The sequence below is a fragment of the Larus michahellis genome, chromosome 8 (genome assembly GCF_964199755.1).
Source record: "Larus michahellis chromosome 8, bLarMic1.1, whole genome shotgun sequence".
NCBI classification, from domain to species: domain Eukaryota; kingdom Metazoa; phylum Chordata; class Aves; order Charadriiformes; family Laridae; genus Larus; species Larus michahellis.
Genome location: NC_133903.1, coordinates 2,035,139 through 2,055,351, shown reverse-complemented (window position 1 = coordinate 2,055,351; position 20,213 = coordinate 2,035,139). Strand labels below are relative to the sequence as shown.

General features: G+C 43.8%; 2 protein-coding genes across 7 annotated transcripts in view; one reads left to right on the top strand and one right to left on the bottom strand.

Annotated features, from left to right (window-relative positions):
* The window catches only part of DNAAF5 (dynein axonemal assembly factor 5), a 29,342-nt gene extending 20,572 nt beyond the window's left edge, over positions 1-8,770 (bottom strand). The window contains exons 1-5 of the mRNA XM_074597539.1: positions 8,217-8,770; positions 7,491-7,675; positions 6,600-6,724; positions 6,035-6,150; positions 1,822-2,054 (exon numbers count right to left, since the gene is read on the bottom strand). Of these exons, the coding sequence (XP_074453640.1) occupies positions 1,822-2,054; positions 6,035-6,150; positions 6,600-6,724; positions 7,491-7,675; positions 8,217-8,748 (1,191 nt within the window). The 5' untranslated portion in view covers positions 8,749-8,770. The remainder of the gene's footprint in view (positions 1-1,821; positions 2,055-6,034; positions 6,151-6,599; positions 6,725-7,490; positions 7,676-8,216) is intronic.
* A 61-nt stretch (positions 8,771-8,831) lies between these two features.
* PRKAR1B (protein kinase cAMP-dependent type I regulatory subunit beta) overlaps positions 8,832-20,213 on the top strand; it is a 101,900-nt gene continuing 90,518 nt past the window's right edge. For 2 of the 6 annotated variants that reach the window (XR_012588670.1, XM_074597418.1), the window contains exons 1-2: positions 10,711-10,837; positions 11,889-12,075. Coding sequence is in view for 3 of the 6 variants with exons in the window: in XM_074597418.1 (XP_074453519.1) it covers positions 11,896-12,075 (180 nt within the window). In the remaining 3 variants the exon portion in view is untranslated. Of the gene's footprint in view, positions 9,015-10,710; positions 10,838-10,911; positions 11,051-11,888; positions 12,076-20,213 lie in introns of those variants that run through there. The other 4 variants (XR_012588671.1, XM_074597419.1, XR_012588669.1 and 1 more) reach the window with 4 other exon arrangements.

Genomic DNA, 20,213 nt, shown 5'->3' with positions numbered 1-20,213 from the left:
ATTTTAACAGGGGAAAAGAAAAAAAGAAAAAAAGTATTAAGAGGCCACTTGGTCTTTTACTCTTATACATGTAATTTAGTATTATTGGGCTGGAGAAAGACATGCACATTTTCCAAGCTGGTGGCTGCTCTGAAATGAGCTCTACAGTGACAATCAATAGAGGAGATAATCACAGAATCCTGGGAAGCAGCATCACTAAGGAGATAAAAGGCATTCACAAACAAAAGTTGCTGGATCTTAAAATTTTGGCATAAGGAAGAGTAAAATTAAATACAGAAACCATCTCCTAATTGGGAATAAATCTCTTAGAAGCACCCACGAGAAGATTAGTGATGGAATACTAAGAAAGAGACAAGTATGGTCAAGAAAACGAAAGAGAAAACTACGTGCTGCTCAAACACATACTTTTGAATTTATATTTACAGCAGCAACCACTAGATTCTTACAGCAACAAACACAAGCACCAGGACAGCACGACCATGTGGGTTTACTCTTCTAAATATTTAAGTTTTCTTATATATTTGAAACAAGCACTAAGGAACTTAAAAGTTGCATCCCCACAGTGGCATATCTCCTACTTCAGCCCTTGGGCATCGATTTCCTAAGGCCCATATACCCCTTCTTGAAACAAGATTACTTCTGACAGCATTCCAGGTTTTACTTCTCTCTACTATTGATGGGTGCGTGACTGGCTTATCCTACAAGCTCAGCCTCGCTGAAAGGCAACGTGGTTAGAGACCAGCTGCTGGCTCTGAAAGGGCAGGTGGAAGGGGAGCAATAGGTAGAAGGGGTAACAGAGTAAGAACTGGGGGAAGGAGATGAACAATTCCGAAAAATTAAAGGACAGAGACAACAATTAGCACTGAGGACTAAAAAAAACTGCAGGAAAGAAAATAAGAAAAAGGATCATTTCAGAAATGGATTTCACAGTCTGTGTAGCTCAGAGCAGGAACCTAAAGAAAAGCCTGATCTAAGAAATCAGTTTTTCTGATGCTGGTTGGATCACTTGTGTTGAGTAAGCAGAAAACATTCTTCCAGCTTCCCAAAGCAATAAAATTTGCAGCTTTAAAGTAAGCTATGTGGATTTTTTTTTTTTTTTGGTTCTTCATATGTTCTTTTGCCTGTGTAGAAATATGAACAGAAGATTTTCTCTTAAAATTGTAAAAATGTTTGTATCACCTGTCTGTCCTCTGCTAAATTTATCTAATGTCTTCAACTACATGTGTTTATTGATACTGTTGATCAAAGTGTTGACAGCATCAACTGTTAGGAAAAAGGATACTAGTTATTCCTCACAAAAAACATGAATAAAAAAGCCATTTTACAAGCATTAAGTCAAGTGTTCAAACACTGAATATAGGTATCACATGGAATAAACATACCTCAATGCTTGGTTGGAATTATGGTTGGATTATGCAGCAGGGGGAGATAAGTGAAATTAACCTGAAAGGGCATGACCTGCACATTTTTTTAAAATGGAATTTGTTGCCCCAAGGCTTTTATACTATAATCCACTGCTTATGATTTTTAAAGAGATCATTATTAATGCTTCATGGGGTTGGCGTATCAACTAAAGAGTATTTAAATAATTTTGTTATTGGTCTTCATACCAGTAACACAAGAATACATTTATTTTAACACAGTACGTACGTATAATGTTCGCATACTTTTAACATCCATAAAAACCTGAGCCTGATCCTTCAGTCATGGGCAATTTCCAGTGACCTAAGGTAAGGTCAACCCTTTGAAGACTGACTCAAGACTAGAAAGGATAAGGTCTTTATTCAGTGTACAGTAGATACTGTAGCAGAGTAGACTCACATTTTTAACCACGTCACTTTCTTCATCCAAGCATGCTTGGTACAAAGTTCTAAGCAGTAGCTCCATGTGCTGTGTTATGTGATCCTCCGCATGTAGCAATAACGTATACAGAAGCTGGGATGCTTTTACTCTTGTGCTTTCAACCCAGTCTGTTATATCATGACAGAGACCTGGAAGAATTTTGGAGAGGTTTCTTGACACAAGTTCCCGACATCCTAGTCCTGGTCGAGTCACTAGAAGAAAACAAACAAACAAAAAAACAAAACAAAAAAAAGAAAAAAGAAATATCAAAGGAAAAGTCAATGCACATTAATCCTTAGAAAAGTTTAAAGGCTCTGAGATAAGAGCTATGGGTGTCTGCTTCAGCAAGGAACAAAATATTCCACATGCTGATAAGAAGTTTACCTGTGCAAGCTGCATTTCATTAATATCTATTGCAGAATTTAAACTCCACACAGCTCTCTGAAAATGTATGTATTTATTACTGGATGGTGATCTAGATTACATGTTTTAAAATGTGTACAGAAGGCGAAGAGAAAGAGAACTTTATGGATATGGCACATTACCCACTTTGGAAAACACAGAATAATAATTTCCTTTTATTTTTTATAGCAACAAAAAACTCATTAAAAAATAAACTGAAACACAGAGAGATAAAATGGTAGAAAGACTTTTGCATGCAAACACTGTGGTATCACTGAGCGAAATGTAATTTGGAAAGAAAGGTAGAAGTCACAAATAGTGCAGGGGACACGAATTGCAGTAAAACGGACAACATCAATTGTGCCCTCTAAAGGAAAAGGTTAAAAGTGTATCTAGCAAATGAAAAGTAGAAAGGGTACTATGACTTGAACAAGTGCTGTGTAATAGATCAAGCCGACAAAATTGATATTATTTAAAAAAAAACACAGCTGTTATACAATCTCTTTTTTAAGGCCTTTTCAGGAAAAGTGGCTCACTGATACGTCTCTCAAATCTCTGTCTGATTTTTATTATTAAATAAGACAATTATTAAATAAGACATTTCAAAAGGAAGTGAAAGATTGATTATGCAGGAGTTGGAGGAGTCTTTTTGTTTTCCCCCCAGATTAAATTTCATTCATAAAGATTTTGTGGAAAGTGGGGTTTTGTTGTTGTTATTTTTTGTTTTCAAACAAACCCCAAAGTGTTACAAACACACACTCCCTACCTCAACAGAGGATGCACAACCTTCCCAACAAATGTTTACTGTCCTGTCTGGTAATCATCAAATTGACATTTTAGCTCATTTGTAAATCACTGAGACTCAGAGAAGCAACTTGACCAGTATCACAAGCAATTATCAAGCCTCCACTGCTGTACTTTACACAAAACTAGGACAGTGCGTTCCAAAGAACTGCAATAAAGTTTTTTAGTGACTTTTTCTACGGGAGAATTTTTTCCCCTTTACACTGTACACGCTTATACAGACAAAATCTGAAAAGTTATTCTCGTAAGAACTACCAATTTATTATTGCCACTCCTAATGTTCACATACTGTTTTGAGAAAGAAACATTCTTCATTATAAGGTGTCAAAAACCACTGAATGTGTGAGTACATTTTTTATTTCTGGTACAGAGTTCTGCTGTAAATGCTTAAGAGGGAAATGACTGAGTTGTCTCAGCATATTTTCCTGCATTGGTCCATGTAACTACGAATGCTAAAAGGAAAACAGACTAAAGTAAATGGCCTGAAGAACACAAAAGGCTTACAGAAATGCCTATGAAATACCTAGAGTAGGGAAAAAATATAAGCAAATTTTCAAGCATCAGGACATGAATTGCTGCTTCTTTTGTCAATGAAGGATAACATTTTGGATTATGAAAACTGACAATGAATAGCAAAAGGTCAAATAAAGAAATCAACTTGAGACAGCAAATACAGACTGGCATCCTATTCGACCTGAGGCAGAATTTTGCTTAAAGAATTTGGACCATTCTTTATCAGTAGTTCCTTCATTTCAGATGTTCAAATGCAGGCATTTATCCCTGTAGCTACTCCTGTCAAAGCCTTCCCTGCTATAAACTGTCTGCACCCATATCCTAAGGCAACGGCTGCTGCTGCTGAATGGCAAGCTGCTCAGTTGGTTGGATGACACCAGGTAGGAGGCATAACTCTGCTCTTCCTCTGACCTGCAACATCTGGCAGCCGGAGATCAAAGCGCAGGGGGGCTCATCTCTCAGGTTCATTAGTTTGACAGTTGGACTAGGATAGTTAAGTAAAATGTACTATAAACTCACAGTTATAAACAGATATTCCAGGATGTTGAATAAGTCAGAAGCAAGAGCAGCCGTGTCAAAATACATCATTATCTTATTACAAAAAAAACCCCCAAACGTGTGTGGAAGGGAAACATGGGGGAAGGACAGACATCACAACAACTCATACCATCTGTGGTAAGACACCACAAATTATTACTTGAAACTAAGGTATACTAATGTCTTTGACAAAGTTTTCTATCTGTACAATTAAGTAGATGATCACCCTTTCCTCTCATTTTTCTTCTCTTTTGTCACATAAAGCCTGACTGTTAATAAGACATACAATTTGGAAGTAAAGATAAACAGCAGGATATTATGTCTTAAAATCACCATTAACATGGGACTCAGGTGTGTACATACGTCCCATTCAAGTCTTCCATGCACATTTCTACCAAGCAAGATGCATGAAAAGTCAATTAAATGCAGGGCTGGAATGTTGCCCAAATTTGTGAAACATACTTATTCTGCTAAGAAAATTTATTTCAGAAAGTTCATATAATTCAATTTATGAAGTAATTGACAGATGTCCCTTTCTAAAAAAAAATAGTTGTTCCCCCCCGCAAAAAAAACCCCAACACACAGCTAGAGAAAACTGAACAAGGTAACAATATTAGCAATATAAACATCCTTGAAACAACTATTTCAAGGATGAGCACATAAAGCCTTTCATGACCTTCACTATATCATGGTCATTACAAAATAAGTGACTAGAGCTTAAACACTCAGTTTTGACAGTTTATATACCTTAAAAAATCCTCTGACTGCCAAAAAAAGAAATATGTTTCTGCCATCGCTAGTGGAAGTAAAAACATTCTTTACCATTTACAGATCCCTGAGGTAATAAACATAAAATAAGGGGGAAAAAAAAATAATTGGAAAGGATAACAGAACAACTTGACTGTCTTCAAAGCTAAACAGTTCTGTCAAACCAGTCACCATTATGAAGTGCTTCCCCTTTCATTCAAGCATTACTGAGTAAAGGAACTTTAAAAGAAAAAAAAAAAAAGACGTCTAATTTCAAAGGAGAAAGGACTCCGGAACCCACTGTCATGGAAAGGATTTTGCTGCTGGGTATTCTGTGATGTGATTGTCAGGTAGGCACAAGTCAAGCATGAACCTGTTCTTTCACACCAAAAGAGTTTTTGTTCTGTTAAATATGAGTATAGAAATCAATAAATGACCCATTTAAACCCTCTCTTTCACCAAGACCTATATGCATATTTTTAAACATTAACTTTTTGAACCTGAGATGGGAAACAAGCTTCAAGCTACTGCAAACATATCGTTTTAAAGCTACCTATAAATCATACGGTACTAAGTAGTAATCTACCCCTGCTACGTATCTTGGGGTTTTGTATATAATAAAGGAAATTATTGTTTCGGTTCCCATGTCTTTGCATAAGCTGGCAGATTTTAATTAGCATCCTAGTGTCTCTTCAGACAAAGAAGTCTGAAATAATTTCACTGCAAATTTTTCTTCCACGCCAATTCTGTGGATCAGTAATACTGTGGCTAGTTCTCATTATTTAAGGACTCAGCTCACAGGCTCTTTCATCCTGCCTTCCTTTCCGGTCATTTCTGTGCCCATTCTCCACCTGGCTGCTGCCTAATGCAGAATTTTCTGCTGCTTCTGCATCACTGCTGTCTCTTTTTCAGCATGGGCGTTTTCATTTAGTTTCTCTCCAACATGCATTTTGGGATTAATGGAAAAACTGAAGGTAGTTACTGAACCAACTTTTTTTTAAATGTAAATTTAATGTAAATAATTTTATATACATATATGATATATATTTCTATATATATGCTACCCCTATACGTTAACTAACATTACATCTTGTAATGAATATTACACACCCCACTCTGCTCTCATTACTGCACTGCAGTGCTCAGGGATTATTCAGGAAGTAAAAATCACTTTCAGTTCAACACTTACCTCCTTTGGGATAATGAGATGGTGAAACGCTAAAATCCATCTTATCCTTCAGATCTTCCTCATTCTCTTTCTCCCACTGCAAGCCTATCTTTTCCCAATAAGTCCAAGCCAGTTTCCTAGACATAAAATAAGAATTTTATACCATCATGCCCCCAAAAGAAAAGCATTTTAAAATAAGACTTCCAGAAACTCTGACTTCTTAAATTCATCTGGAAGGACAGGAAGCATTCCTGACGTTTAACCTAGGCATAATAAGTTGGGAGCTTATGCCTCTTTTGTACACAGTGGACAGAGTACAGCGGACTCACCTCTGCCAAAGAATAATTCTGTCTCTGTCTACCTACCTCTCCTGTCTCTCTCATATTTACTTGAATGTAGCATAAAAAGACAATATAACTAAAGTTACTGAAGATAATGCTATCAGTTTGGGTTTAAGGGAAAAAAAAAAAAAGCGTGGGTTTTTTTTCTCCTCCAAGCAACACATTTGTGAATGTAGAAACACCTCCATGTATAACAACCATTTAGGAAAAAAAAAAAAAAAGAAAAAAAAAAGCGTTCTGCTTACACATTTTCAGGAATTTCATCACTAAAGCTGCCAAGTAACAAAGGGATCAACTTGTGAAAATACGAATATCTATCTCGTAGGTGCAATAACCACTCTCCAATGACAGTTGTAACAGCATGCCGAACCTACAGAGATACAAAAGATTATTTTAAATATGCCAGGAAAATACCAGAAAAATTAAAAAAATAATATTTGCTTTCGGTACACAAGACTTGGTAAAGTACATCAATAATCTCAAAAGAAATTACAAGAACCCAGGATTTCCTCACTTATAGCAAGCATCTTAAGTAACACCCAAGGTATCATGCTCCCTCTTGTGTTCTCACTCTGGCTTCGTTAGTCTTAGACTATTTGCTGCACAAAAGCACATCTCCGAGAGGAAGACAAGATACAGACCTAACTCTGAAGACTCTAAATTCTCATGGTTAATATCTCTCTGAGAATGCAAGAAATGTGCATTTCTCTGGAATTTGAAGCTTTCCAAGCACATCTCCAGAAGACAATTTTCTCTGTTCACTATAAAGGAAGTCTAAGTTAAATAATGTGAATACACCACTCAAAAATTAAAATACTTCAGTTACTATTAAGTTGCACATTTTAAAATTACTGTCTCAGTTGCATCTTATGAAGGGATCAATACTGTGTTTGCTAAGCATATGAAAAGGCCATAGAATCAAGTCCCAGAGTGATCTGACAGAACAATTTACGATAGAGCTGAAGGCACCCATTAAAAGAAAAAGGTGTCTACAAACTTCAACAGCTGGCAGGATTAGACAGCAGCTGAACAGGTCACCAACCTTGGTTTTGAATAGCTGAAAAACTGGGGGGGAGGAACTGCCCTGAAACAGATTCAAAATAAATCCAGGAAAAAAAAAAAGAAGAAAAGCACACCTTGGGAATCTCATCAAATAATCTTTGGGCCAGATGAGACAGAACATCATCCACAGACTTTCCATTTCCAAACTGTATCACTGCTCCAGTAGCCTGAATTACATCAACACGAACTCTGTAGTGCTGGTGTGAAATTGTTTGCATTAAGGGTTTTATCAGAGATTCTGACTGCATATGGAAGTGCTCTGTTAGGGCAGAGAGACACAAACTTCAAACATGCCTTTCTCTATGTGGGTGATAGATCTTCAATGACGTGATTTCTGTAATGCTTTGAACAGCAGCTTGATAAATGTTGCTTCATGTATGTAGCACGCAGATTTAACTTTATACTACATTAGAGCTGAACGCTGGCACACACGCACTCCCCTACCCCCTCCTCCCACTGTTACTCCCATGCTGTAAGTGCTCAGCACAGAACCACAGAATTGTTTAGGTCGGAAGGGACCTTAAAGCTCATCCAGTTCCACCCTCCTGCCATGGGCAGGGACACCTCCCACTAGACCAGGTTGCTCAAAGCATCCATCCCTGGCATGGTTCTTCTCCAACAGATCCTCCAAGGCCTGCAAGGTGCACCTCTGAGGGTGTGAGCAGCTTCTCATCTCTCTTTCTCCCAGTTGCATCCCAGTAACCTCCAACCGGTCCCTGCCTCAGCCCCTGTCCTCCCAGGAGGCTGCAGGCTCACATCAGCCCGCCGCTCCCCCCCCCGTGCCCATCCCCAGGCCCCACCTGGCATGGCCTGGGCGCAGGCCACGGCGCACCTGCAACTCTCCCGCCTGACCTCGGCATATTGGTCGAGGAGGGTGGCCTGGAGGATGCGGATAACCTCGGCGAGGTAGGGGACGAGGGCGGCCCCGCAGCGCCGCAGCAGCAGGCTCAGGAGCTGGACCAGGCCGAGGCGCAGCTCCTCGCTGGGCTCGGCGCCCTGCGGTGGGCAGAGGCGCTGGGCCAGGGCCGGCAGGAGGACGGGCAGCGCCTCGCCGGGCCGGTCGCCGTGGCTGAGCCCGTGGCGGAGAAGCTGGAGGGCGAGATCCCGGCACCGCTCCGCCGCGTCCCCCGCCAGGCAGCGCGCCAGCGGCCGCACCAGCTGCGCCCCGAAAACCTCCTGCACCACGGCGCCCGAGAGCGGCCGCTCCTGCACCTCGGCCCGGATGGCCTCCAGCGCCCGCAGCCGCGCCGCCCGCCCGCAGTCGGGCTCCTGCAGGCAGCTCAGGGGCCGGCTCAAGGCCTGCGCCACCTCGGCCGCCCCGGCCGCCGCCATGCTCCAGCCGTCACCACGGAAGTGCCACGGCGTTGCTAAGGACGCGCGAGACTTTTACGACGGCGGGTGAGCGCTTTACGGCGAGGCGGTGGTGTGCCGGGCTGTATCGGCCCCGCGGGTGGCGGGCACTGGCAGCGCGGCGGCCGTCGGCCCGCTCCCGGCACCCCGAGGGGACGGCCCCGCTCCCGACGTGCCTCCGCCGCTCTGAGGGGACGACCCCGGCCCCACAGCAAAGCCCCGCGGAGGCCGGGCTGTGGTTCCAGCAGGTACGGTGGCTGCCAGCAGGAGCGGGACCCGTTATTGGAATCGCGGGGATAAAAAGCGATGCAAACTTGAGAGAAACCCAGGGGCGGCCGCAGGCGGGGCCGTGCTGAGGGGAAAGGCACAGCGACCTGGCCCGAGCCGCCGAGCCTGGCACCACGGCCCCGCAGAGCCCCGGGGGTGAGGGGGATACTCTGCGGAAAACTTTCACACGTAACACGTTATTTGCATCACTTTTCCCTTCTGTTTTTCCTCTGGAAGGATCAGTGCTGCAGTGGCAGTAAGTCACCGCTTTCTGTAACAGCGGTATATAATTTTTAGTGTTCATTTGTATTAGTTAATGTGTATTTATGTTGTATTTGTATTGTACTTACAAGCACTTTACACAACGTAACGTTTGTGTGCTGCTCTGGTGACTGTGCAATCAACACATATCAAACCAAAAGGGTCATCCGGGTCTTTTTCTTGACTCATCATACTTAAAGTGCAATAAACTATGGAACTAATTCATATTATCTTTTTAAAATAACCTTGTATTTACCAGCAAGGAGATCATTCTCTTGTGCTGCTGCTACCGTGACTGCGCACCTCTGGGGTCCTTATTCACCATTGATTCTGCAGGAACCGCGAGTGTGAATCCCCTGGGAACAGGGAAACAGAGGGAATATCAGCCTGCACTGGAATATTCCCGACAGCGCGTGCTGGCACCTGGCCCACCAAAGGTGCTGGCCCGTGGCCAAGTCCTAGCTGTGACAACGCTCCTCACAGGCCTCGTAGAGAGGTGTGATGAGTTTACTTTAAAGTGACCGAGGTGGTGAGCTGCTCTTCCCAGCCCTCCAAAGCCGCGGGGTGCAGCAGGTCTGGGGTGCATGGAGCTGCCACGCTCCTGCTCCACTCAGCAGCCCGTCCTTTGTGGCCAGGCCATCATCCTTCATGGCCAGCTTGTCCTTTGTGGCCAGCCTATTCTTCATGGCCAGGCTGTCCTTTGTGGCCAGCGCATCTTTTATGGCCAGGCCATCACCTTTCACGGCCAGGCCACCTTTCATGGCCAGGCTGTCCTTTGTGGCCAGTGCATCTTTCATGGCCAGGACACCTTTCATGGCCAGCCCAAAATTTTTGACCAGGCTATTGTCATTCATGTCCAGGCTGTCCTTCATGGCCAGACCACCTTTCATGGCCAACCTGTCCTTCATGGTCAGGCCACCTTTCATGGTCAGCCCAACCTTCATGGCCAGACCAACCTTTGTGACCAAGCTGTTGTCCTTCATGGCCAGGCTGTCCTTCTTGGTCAGGCCACCTTTCATGTCCAGGCTGTCCATTGTGGCAAGGCACAACCTTCGTGGCAAGGCGCATCCTTCATGGCCAGCCCGTCCTTTGTGGCCCGTCCTATCCTTCATGGCCAGGCCACTTTTAATGGCCAGCCCATACTTTGTGACCAGGCTGTTTTCCTCCATGGCCAGGCTGTCCTTCGTGGCCACCCCCGTCCTTTGTGGGCTGGCCACCATCCTTCATGGCGAGGCCACCTTTCATAGCCAGCCCAACCTTTGTGACCAGGCTGTTGTCCTTCATGGACAGGTTGTCCTTCACGGCCAGGCCACCTTTCAAAGCCAGCCAGTCCTCCATGGCCAGCCCGCCCTCAGTGTGGGGGCGCAGGGCAGGCAGGCCGCGCGGAGCGGCGCGGTGCTGAGGCGGCGGGCAGGCCGTGCGGTGCAGGGCGGCGCGGAGCAGTGCTGAGGCGGCGGGCAGGCGGTGCGGGGAGGCGCGGAGGCGGCGGGCAGGCGGTGCGGGGAGGCGCGGAGCGGAGGCGGCGGACAGGCCGCGCCCGCCGGTGAGTGAGGGCGGCGGGACTTCCTGCGCGGGCGCGGCGGGGCCGCAGCCTTTGTGCGGGAGCGGGGCGGAGGGTCCCCGCGGAGCCCCGCGGCCGGGCGGGCAGCGAGGGGAGGCGGCGGCCGCAGTGCGGATACCGGCGGGGGAGCCCCTGCCTCCGCCTCCGGGAAAGGAGAGAGGAGCCGCCGCCGCTCCGCCGGCTCCAGCAACCCAGGTATTTACCGGCTCCCCGGCATCCACCGCAGCCTCCGGCGCTCCCCAGCCGCGCTGGCCGAGCCCAGCCGGGCGCGGAGCCCGGCGGGGGGACGGGTATGGGCCGATCCGCCAGCCCCTGCCCGGGGATGCGCTGCCTCGGGCGGCCGGGGACCCCCCCGGCGCACCCCCGCTTGCCGGGGCCTGTTCCGGGGCCCGCTCGGCCTGCGCCGCCCCGGGGCTCCCCCGTCCCGGGCAGGGCGGCGGGAGGCCGGTGTAAGAGCCGACCTCGCCGTTTTTGGTCTGTAACAGAGCGGACATACGCTCACTGGGGGAAATAAAGTGGGGTTTGGGGTTGTTTTCCCACAAACTTGCCTTTGGGCGGCTCTGCTCCCCATCGCAGCCGGGACCGGGAAGGGTGGTTGGCTGTGGAAAGGGGAGATGTAAAAATTTACCAAAAATCCTTCTGTTGTGGAAAACTGGACTTCTGGTGACGGGGAAAGAGTCCCCAAGGGAATAGAAAAGCAAGGCTTTGCGCCATCATTTAATAGCTGTCTTTGAAACTCATGGCCTTGTATGATTAATTGCACCGTTATTTCCAAAGGCTGACTGCCGTCTGGGAGTTAAAATGCTCTTTTTGCAGTTACTGGTACGTTGATTGTACAAAGATGACATGGTTCAGCATTTCCACGTAAAACCCCAGAACATTTGAACAATCAGGATCAATAGCTCTTCAATAGGCAACAGGCAATATTAAAATGACTTTGCTCCTCCAGCGCTCTCTGACAAAGGATTTGGGAACTGTCTCTTATCTCTTTCTTGCACCATTTTCTTACCTGTGTCTGTTTTCTGTTTACAAGCCTGAAGATGGCTGCTGCTTCTTCCTCCTGCAATGTGGAAGAAGACGAGAGCCTGAAGGGATGTGAACTCTATGTTCAGAAGCACAACATCCAGCAGATATTAAAAGAATGCATTGTAAACCTTTGCATAGCAAAGCCAGACCGGCCCATGAAGTTCCTCAGAGAACACTTTGAAAAATTAGAAAAGGTCAGTGATTTTCAGGTGACTTATAATTTTTGATTTTTAAACTGAAAAGGATGGTTTAAAAAGTTTCAAATATTTTGGTGCATTCTTCCTTTTAAGTTTTAAATTTAAAAGGAAAACAGGCTGTTAGAAGAAAAAACCCAACCCTTTATTTGCTGATGTCTATTATAATATTGACTATTGTATTTAATTTGTTGTGCGTCACGCCAAGTTTATGATTTCTCATCAAACCACACTTGTTAAAAATGACCCAAAGAGTTACGAGCATACTTTTTGTTTCGATGTGTGGTGTCCTGAACTCTCACCTGTGGGAAGAACCTGCCTGCGAGAGCAAAAGATGCTGTTCCCTGTTTATTCCAGTGTCTGATGATGTGGTTTTCTCTTCCCCTAAAACTGAACAAAATCAGGGAACCAGCAAGTTGTGAGAAAAAACTCATTGAACAGTTTGCCATTTAATTTTACTGCTCTTGCACATCTCTATTGCTTGTCCCAGGCTCTTCCAACAAGAAGAGACATCGTATGCTGTGACTGTCTTGAGAAGCAGCGTAGAGGGGGAGACATTTTAAAACGTTCCCAGACAAATTCTTACTAAAGCCTATGGGCGTCTTTTGCAGGAAGGGTGTGTTGTGTGAGCACAACATTTCCCTCGGGATGGTGTTTCTCCAGAAATAAATGGGAGCACAGGGCTGCAAGTTGGTTGTTATCCAAGTCCCCAATCTGCCAGAGACTTTATTCATATACTTAGTTAAAGAAGAGGATTATTTGCTGTTTTTGAAGGAAACATCTGAAGTTTGTAGGCTTAAGATAAGAGTTTTATGTAGTTTTTTCCTTCTAGAGGCAGAATTTTGTAAGTACAGAGCAAAATCAATAGCAACTATTGAATAATACATGGAGCTGATATATTACAAGTGATACAAGCATTTTATACATCTCATTCTCTGCTTTTCAGATAAATATGGGAGTATATGCCAAATTTGTGTAGCTTTAAAAAAATGCAAACATTGCATTCTGGTGGAAGCTCAGTAAGAATGCCTGGAACATCAGGGAAGGGTAGGAAGTACAAGATGTTATTTAATTGTAATGCTTATTATTGAAAAAATAAAAATCTCTTAGTTCTGCATATTCTAAACTTCCGAGAGCCAAGACCTGTTTCAAGAGAGCGAAATCTGTTGAATTTCCTTTATCGTGTTATGAATTGTTATCCATCTTAATGTGTGCAATTCTGGACTCCCTGGCAAGAAGGATAAACATAATTTTTGCAAAAAATGTTAAAATATGCTGTAGTATTTTAGAATATTCTTCATAGCTAGTGGGATTCCTTGAGTTGTTGTACTGGGGGAGTTTGGCTTTATGAATCTCAACACAGGACACAGAATTGAGACAGGAAGGCAGTTCCTACTCTTGAGAAAGTATATATTCTTTCATGTAATCTCCTGTTATTTCCCAAAGAACAGCAGACACACGAGTTCTGTAGCAGGATATCGATCAGGATGCAAACACAGGAGCTGATGGATATCACTTGTCACAAAACAAAAGGAGATGATTTATAAACTACCAGTCTCAAGGTGTCAAATTTTGTGAATATCACGCTTAATATGGAAGGAAGCAATCTCCCACTGACTGTGGAGCAGCCTGGGAGCTAAACCTGCTGAGTCTAAAGGCTTTGGGATGCTTCTGGAGGTTTCCAGCACTTTAATTCTTGTTCCTACAGCAGTCTGACTTCCTTGCCCGACCACCTCTGAGGAGTTTCTTGAGATGAATTGCACTGGGGAGGATTTTCTGCTGTAGGTTAATATTTTGACTTGGTCGGTTGCATAATAACAGTTGAAGGAAGGCTTGTAAAGAGAGAGAAATCATCTCAGTAAGTTTTATCCTGTTTTTAGAAGACACTTGTCATATATAGGTACTCTGAAGAATCTTAATTGAGTTGTGAATTTAGCAATTGCCTGTTACGGATTTTTGTATGTGAATGAGCAATACACGGCTACAGCACGTTTGCTATTGCTCCTTTAATTTTGGTCCTGTGTAGGGAGAGGAGTGAAAATCTTTGGGTTTAAGCACGATTTTTTAAATGAAGTCATGTATTTTTCCACCGAAGTGTGGTGTTTTGAGGTTATTTTACAGACTCATTAAAATAGACAACACGTTCCACTGAAGAGAGCAGTAGAACAACAGGGTATCTGTCAAAAACTCATGTGGGCAGTTTAGAGATGAAGTGTGGGATGTTTTTCAAGTGTTTAAAAAAGGAGTTTGTGGAAAACGTGTAGAGCTCGATCCACATCAATGTACTGGAGCTACCTCAGAGGTGAATACAAAAACGTGTTTAGTTCATTTTGCTAACTGCGTCTCGTAAAATCAACTCAGAAGAGCAAGATTTATTATCACATGCAAGATCAGACCAGATCATAAATGCTTTTCACCTTACTTGTGATGACATCAGAGCTAGGTCCCTCGCCTTCAGCCTGCATCTGTACTGCTGAACGGAGAAGGGCCGGGGACTAACCCCTGACCCCACGCCACTAACTGGCCCCAGATATAATTCTCAGGTCTAACACGTCTGGGAGCAGGTTTGTTTTGGCAGGAGGGAGTTCAAGCAGCTCAGAACAGAGCCAGGGAATGAGCTCACAGTTGGGGGATGTGGACTGTCTTGGGCTAGTATTCAGGTCCGTGGCTGGGCCATTTTTTATTTCACAGTATAGACACGGCCTGAGGGGGCTGTAAAGTGAGAATACGAATAAATACTTAAGAATAAAGTGCTAGAGATTGAGGTTTGATGCTGCAGTCGTCATTTTCAGCTGGAGAAGTGCCAAGGTTAGAAAGAAACGACTGATGCCTTTTTAAGTTTGCAGCTTATTTGCGTCAAGTACAACATTAAAAATCATAACTCTGAAAATAATCCTAGGAGAACTTTAATAGATATTTTTCTGTTCACTTAATACTGGCAGGACCTGCTTGTCTTCAGATGCCAGTGATTGCTGGGAATCAGCCTAAGTTTCTGTATTCTGCAGTTCGCAAGTCAGTTTTCATATGCTGTGACCTACAAACTTCAAGATGACATCTACTCTGGTCACGTTAACCGTTACTTTGTAAAACTCTCTGACATGCCATGGAGCACAGAAAAAAGTGGAAAATGGTTTAGATATTTGAGATTTAAAAAATTATGTAATGTTTTCTTTTGAATAATTGGTTTTACATTTCCCTGTGACTGTATAGAACTTCTTGTTGGTGGATGGGGTGAGGAAAACCTTTCCCTTGGGGGTATTAATTGGCTTTTTTAGAGTGGGGGAATAGATGTTAGCTAAAAAACTGTGGCATTATTTAACAGCTGTAATTAGGTCCTGTTTACTTGAGGGTAAAGAAGGCATAGCAGAAAAAACAGGGAACCCATCTTTTATTGCCGGCTCTTACCTTATGTAAAAATTTAATTGCTAAGAAGTTACAGGCAAAGCCTTGTATTTCCAGCTATACTGAGACTGCAAAACTTTCATTAGTGTCAGGCTGTTTAGTGCCATGATTATATGATCAAAGGTGGAGTTGGCTTGCCAAGCTAAGCTAGACTTTTTTTTTTGTTCAGCAGAAAAAAAATATAATAAAGAGTAGAACTAACAAAGAAAATGGCACAAACGAAGGGGAAGCAGCAGGAACCTGCAGGATATGTTTAGGCATTACTGAGTACATTGCTGAAGCCATTTTGCAGACAGTGTATTTCAGAGCTTCGGCTTTGCTACCTGAGCCAGCTGGTCTCTGCTGGTGTCTTCTGGACCTGAGCTCTCCCCTGGTCCCTTCTGTTGCCCTGTGCACACACAAGAAATACTGTCCTGCACACACTGAACTTACGGTTTTGGATTGCTGGGGATTGGCAGGGGTTTTATGGACCCTGGCTAATGCTGCATGTCTTAAGGTACCATTCAAAAAGGGAGTTTTAGTAAAACCTGGACTCCACCGTCTGCAATTAAATAAAGCAAAATGAGATTATCTGCGTAGCTCCACCTGGTGCTATTAGACAGTATTGCACACAGACCTGCTCAGAGAAATAAAGGCATTTGTGTGACAGTTTGCTGTAAACTAGCACTGAAAAGAAAGTGTGTAGTAAACTACAAATTCATTCCCCGTTAGTAAAATACAGTTCATTTATTTATCATAAAGAGTTTCAGAACCAGGGGCATCTGAGCATCAAAATTTGAGCATCAGGCTTTTCTTCTGCAACAGTAGTCTCTCCCAGTATTTCCATTTTGTCACAACAAAAAATTTTTCAATCGATAATTTCCACCAGAACCTGGCCAAAACAATGGAATTCATTCTTATTAAGTACAGGTGATTATGCTAAGTATAACTCATTCCTTTAAGATAAGACGGGAGAGGTTACGGATTGGAAGGAAAATCTCATGGAGGAAAAGCTATCAAAAAAATGCATTAACTAAGCAGTTTAATAAAGGCTAGTAAGACAAATATTTCTGTATCTTTCAAAGCTTGCAGAGCAGTCAGGCGGTGTCTGCTTGGTGGTCAGAAATGTCGCTAGAGCCTGTGGGAGCATACCTGAGCTACCCGAGACGCTGATGGCAGCCACGGTGGGAGCCCCGGGTGCCCTCGCTGTGTGACAGGCTTTGCTCCTGCCACTCTGGTACCGGTACTGGGGAGGGCCGGAGGAAAGTCAGCTCAGGGTGGAGCTCTGCGAGTGCTGCAGTCAGCCACAGGCAGTGTTACGAGAGGTGACAGTTTTCCTGGAACAGGTAAACGAAAAACTAGGTGAATTTTTAAGACCTCTCGGGCAAGCTTTCCTAAATGCAGGAGGTTTAGGGAAGGGTGGAGGATGAAGGGGGTAAGAGCAGAAAGAAGAAAAAAAAGTTTTTTGCTATGATATAAAGTTGGTTATAAGTGAAGCTGTGGTCTTACAAGCTTGTGCAGAACTTGTTAAGAGTGTCGCTCAGCTCCCTCTTCACTTTGTGTGTCTGCAAGGATGAGTAGCTTTCCTGGTCTCAAAGTCAAAAACTAAGAAAAATGGAGCGCAGTGACGGAACGGATGTTGTCTTTGTTTCACATCTTGAGCTATCATGTTTTACATTCATCAGGATACTTAATCCGTGTTAATCTTTAAGCATCTAAGTGGCTTTAAAGAAACAGGTTCATACTTAGCATTAAACACCCTAATGAAATACCTTGCCAAATTTGTGTAAAGTTAAAAATAGTGCTTGGTAAGGCACTGTCTGATGGCGGATTTCACTAGATCACAAGAGACGCTGGGAAAGCTCTTGATGATCCTAATGGGCCTTCACAGCTAGGAACAGGTACACGCACATATTTGCCGCCAGCTGACCGCAGCCTTTTATAGGCTCACAGACAGATGTAGGGGCCCTCAAGCCTTAGTTTTCCAATGGATTTTTGAAGAAGAGTTTGCCTTGGCTTAAATCCTGTCTGTGCTGGAGTCCGGGCCTGCAGAACTGGCTGAGTACCTGCCCTCCTGCTGTCTGCAGCTCAGCAAATCCCTCACTGATCTTTTGAGAGGCTGGTCAGGCTACTTAGCAGCTCCCCTCGGGCAAGGTAAAACTCCACATTCGGGGATGTAAGCGTTTTGAGGCAGTGCTCCTGCAATTCCTCCTCGTTCTCTGTGTTTTACAGTCATCCATCAGAGCGTCGGGAAGGCGCTCTGACAGCTACCGGCCCTTTCCATCACAGACGATTGCTTAGCCAAGGCGAGGCAGTAGCTTTTCTCAAAGGCAGTAAATTATCTTCAAAATTATTTCCTTTTGTTCTGTTTCAGTTGTAGGAGGTGACTTGATGAGCAGAGGTACTTAAGCCTTTTCTATCTTCCCACAGTAATTTTTTAAAACCAAGGGCCATGCCAAATAGGAATAATAGCCAGGAGAAAGGCTATGTAAAAAATGATACAAATCAAACCAAATCTCCAATATGAGGGTGAACTTTGGTTTTACTCTTGTTTTTTAGTTAGTTTTCAAGTAGTTCCTCATTAATATTCTCCTAAATGCAGGAAAAGATGACTCTGTATTTTTAAATACCTTTTTAGTGCTGCATGAATTCACTTTCGTTGGGCACACAAGATGGACACCAGTAAGACTGGATGGAGAACAGCAGTTTTCGTAGCAGATTTAAGATTATTTGAGGTTTGACTTGGTTTCAGTTAAGAAAAGGAGCTTAGATTTTGCAGTGCTGTGGGCTTGGCGGTGCCGTGCTGAGGTCTGTGCCGCGGTGGCTGTTTGCTTGGCAGCCGGTGTGGAAGCTGTGCCCTCTGAGCTCTGCTGGCTCAAGCTCCTCAAAATAAAAACATGTCTGTAATTATTTAATTATTTTAGTTTGGATTTATTGGCCAGTTGTGAAGAAAAAAGTACTTAATGAGTCGTGAGCATCCCACTGAAGGGTTAAGGGGGACAGTTAAGGTTGCTGTCTAGCCTGAATAACCCTGTACCAAGGAAGGCACTCGTAGCCCACTGAAGTTGTTTTGGGTTTCAAAAATGAAATGCATGTGGAAGGGAGGAGGATGAAAGAAAGAAAAAAAAGCTGAGTACATATTTAAGGTGAGCAGTCCAGCACACATATTTTCGTATTTGTATTAACACCAGATAATTTCTTAGAGAATAAATCGAGTAGAATTTTAGTGAGGAGCAGAAAATGTAGAAATGTTTTAGAGACAATTTCCACTCTGAAATGACTGAAGGAACACAAGATTCTGAATAACCATCCTTACTGTCAGCAGGACATTTGATCTATGGGCATCAGTATGCTTCTAAACGTTAAGTGGACCTACACAACACAAGTATTTTAAGGAGCCAAGTGGCATGCTAGCATTTATGATTCCCTCTTTCTTGATAACCTCAGTCATCAACTATCTTTTCGTATGCTCTGATGGTCCATTTCTGCCTCTCACATGTAAACCTCACTGAGACTGGTGGTGTTTCTCTTGGATTAAGGGTCTGCTGTGTTAGATGGCTGCAATAAAAAACAAATAATCAGCTTTGGTATTACGTATCCAGTGATTAAAAACTTCAGGGTGACTTAGGTGTTCTGCTTGTTGCTGAAAGATATGGCATAGTATTTAGCATTTTAGTTTAAATTATGTTTGCCTAGTAGAAATAGAGCTATTCTGTGGACGTTTCTTTTTATACAAGATATGCATGCATACATTGTTATTTGGCTGGGTTTTAAAAATCAGTTGGCGATGGTTCTCTTTGGTTATATAAGCTTTTAAGTGTCAAAAATGCGGCCTGTGTTTGGTACCATAACCTCTCTTACTTTACTGCGTGTGTAAGAAAGTAGGGAAGAGGCGGTGATGGGCTGAGACACTGCAAGAGGCTGGAGGGGAAGACAAGGAGCGTTAACATGCTGCAGGAGGTGAAAGGACGCCGGTAAAGGGACTCCAGAAGGCGAGCGATGCAGTCAGGCCGGCAGAAGAGTAGGTGGGTTTTTGGCAGGAGAATTTTGCCTAGATTGGAAATTGGGAATGAACTGAGATGCAGAGAGGCCACCGAGGACACAGTAGTAGTAATCAAAGTGGTGGATAACTGTGGGGTGGATAAATGTGTTAGTAGGAGGAGTGGATGTTAAGGATACTTCCTAGTGGTGCTGTAGGAGAAAAGGTGGCATTCACACTGGGAAGGCAGCGGAGCAATAGTTGGGATTGTGTGAGAAGTCTCCAGTTACAAGGCTGACTGATCATAAAGATAGTAGAGTTGCCCATCGTGACAAAGACAAGACTGGAAAGGACATTAAGAGCTCCCAAATTCTCCAGCTTTCAGTGATGGCATCAGTCAGTTCTGTGCTTCCGACAAAGCGGAATGCTTTACCTTTGGCATTTATTAGTTGCTATAAATCATTGTGTCAGGCTCCAGGCGCGATGAGGCGGTGTTAGAAACCTTCCTGTGCTGAGACCATCTCCTCTGGGTCAATTCCAGTGCAAAGAGAGATTAGTTATGTGCGCGTGAACTACCCTGCGCATTTGCTGTGGATAAATAGAAAGTGCATTCCAGGTCTGCCAGTCAGAAAATGTAGGAATGCGCTTGAGGAAAAAGAAAAGAGAAAATATTTCATTTAGAGTGTACTTTATGTTGTTGCTTTTGAATGCAATGAATAAACTGTAGGAAGCAGAGCAGGGATAGTGAGCAGTGATACTGAACGGCTGACTTGCTTTT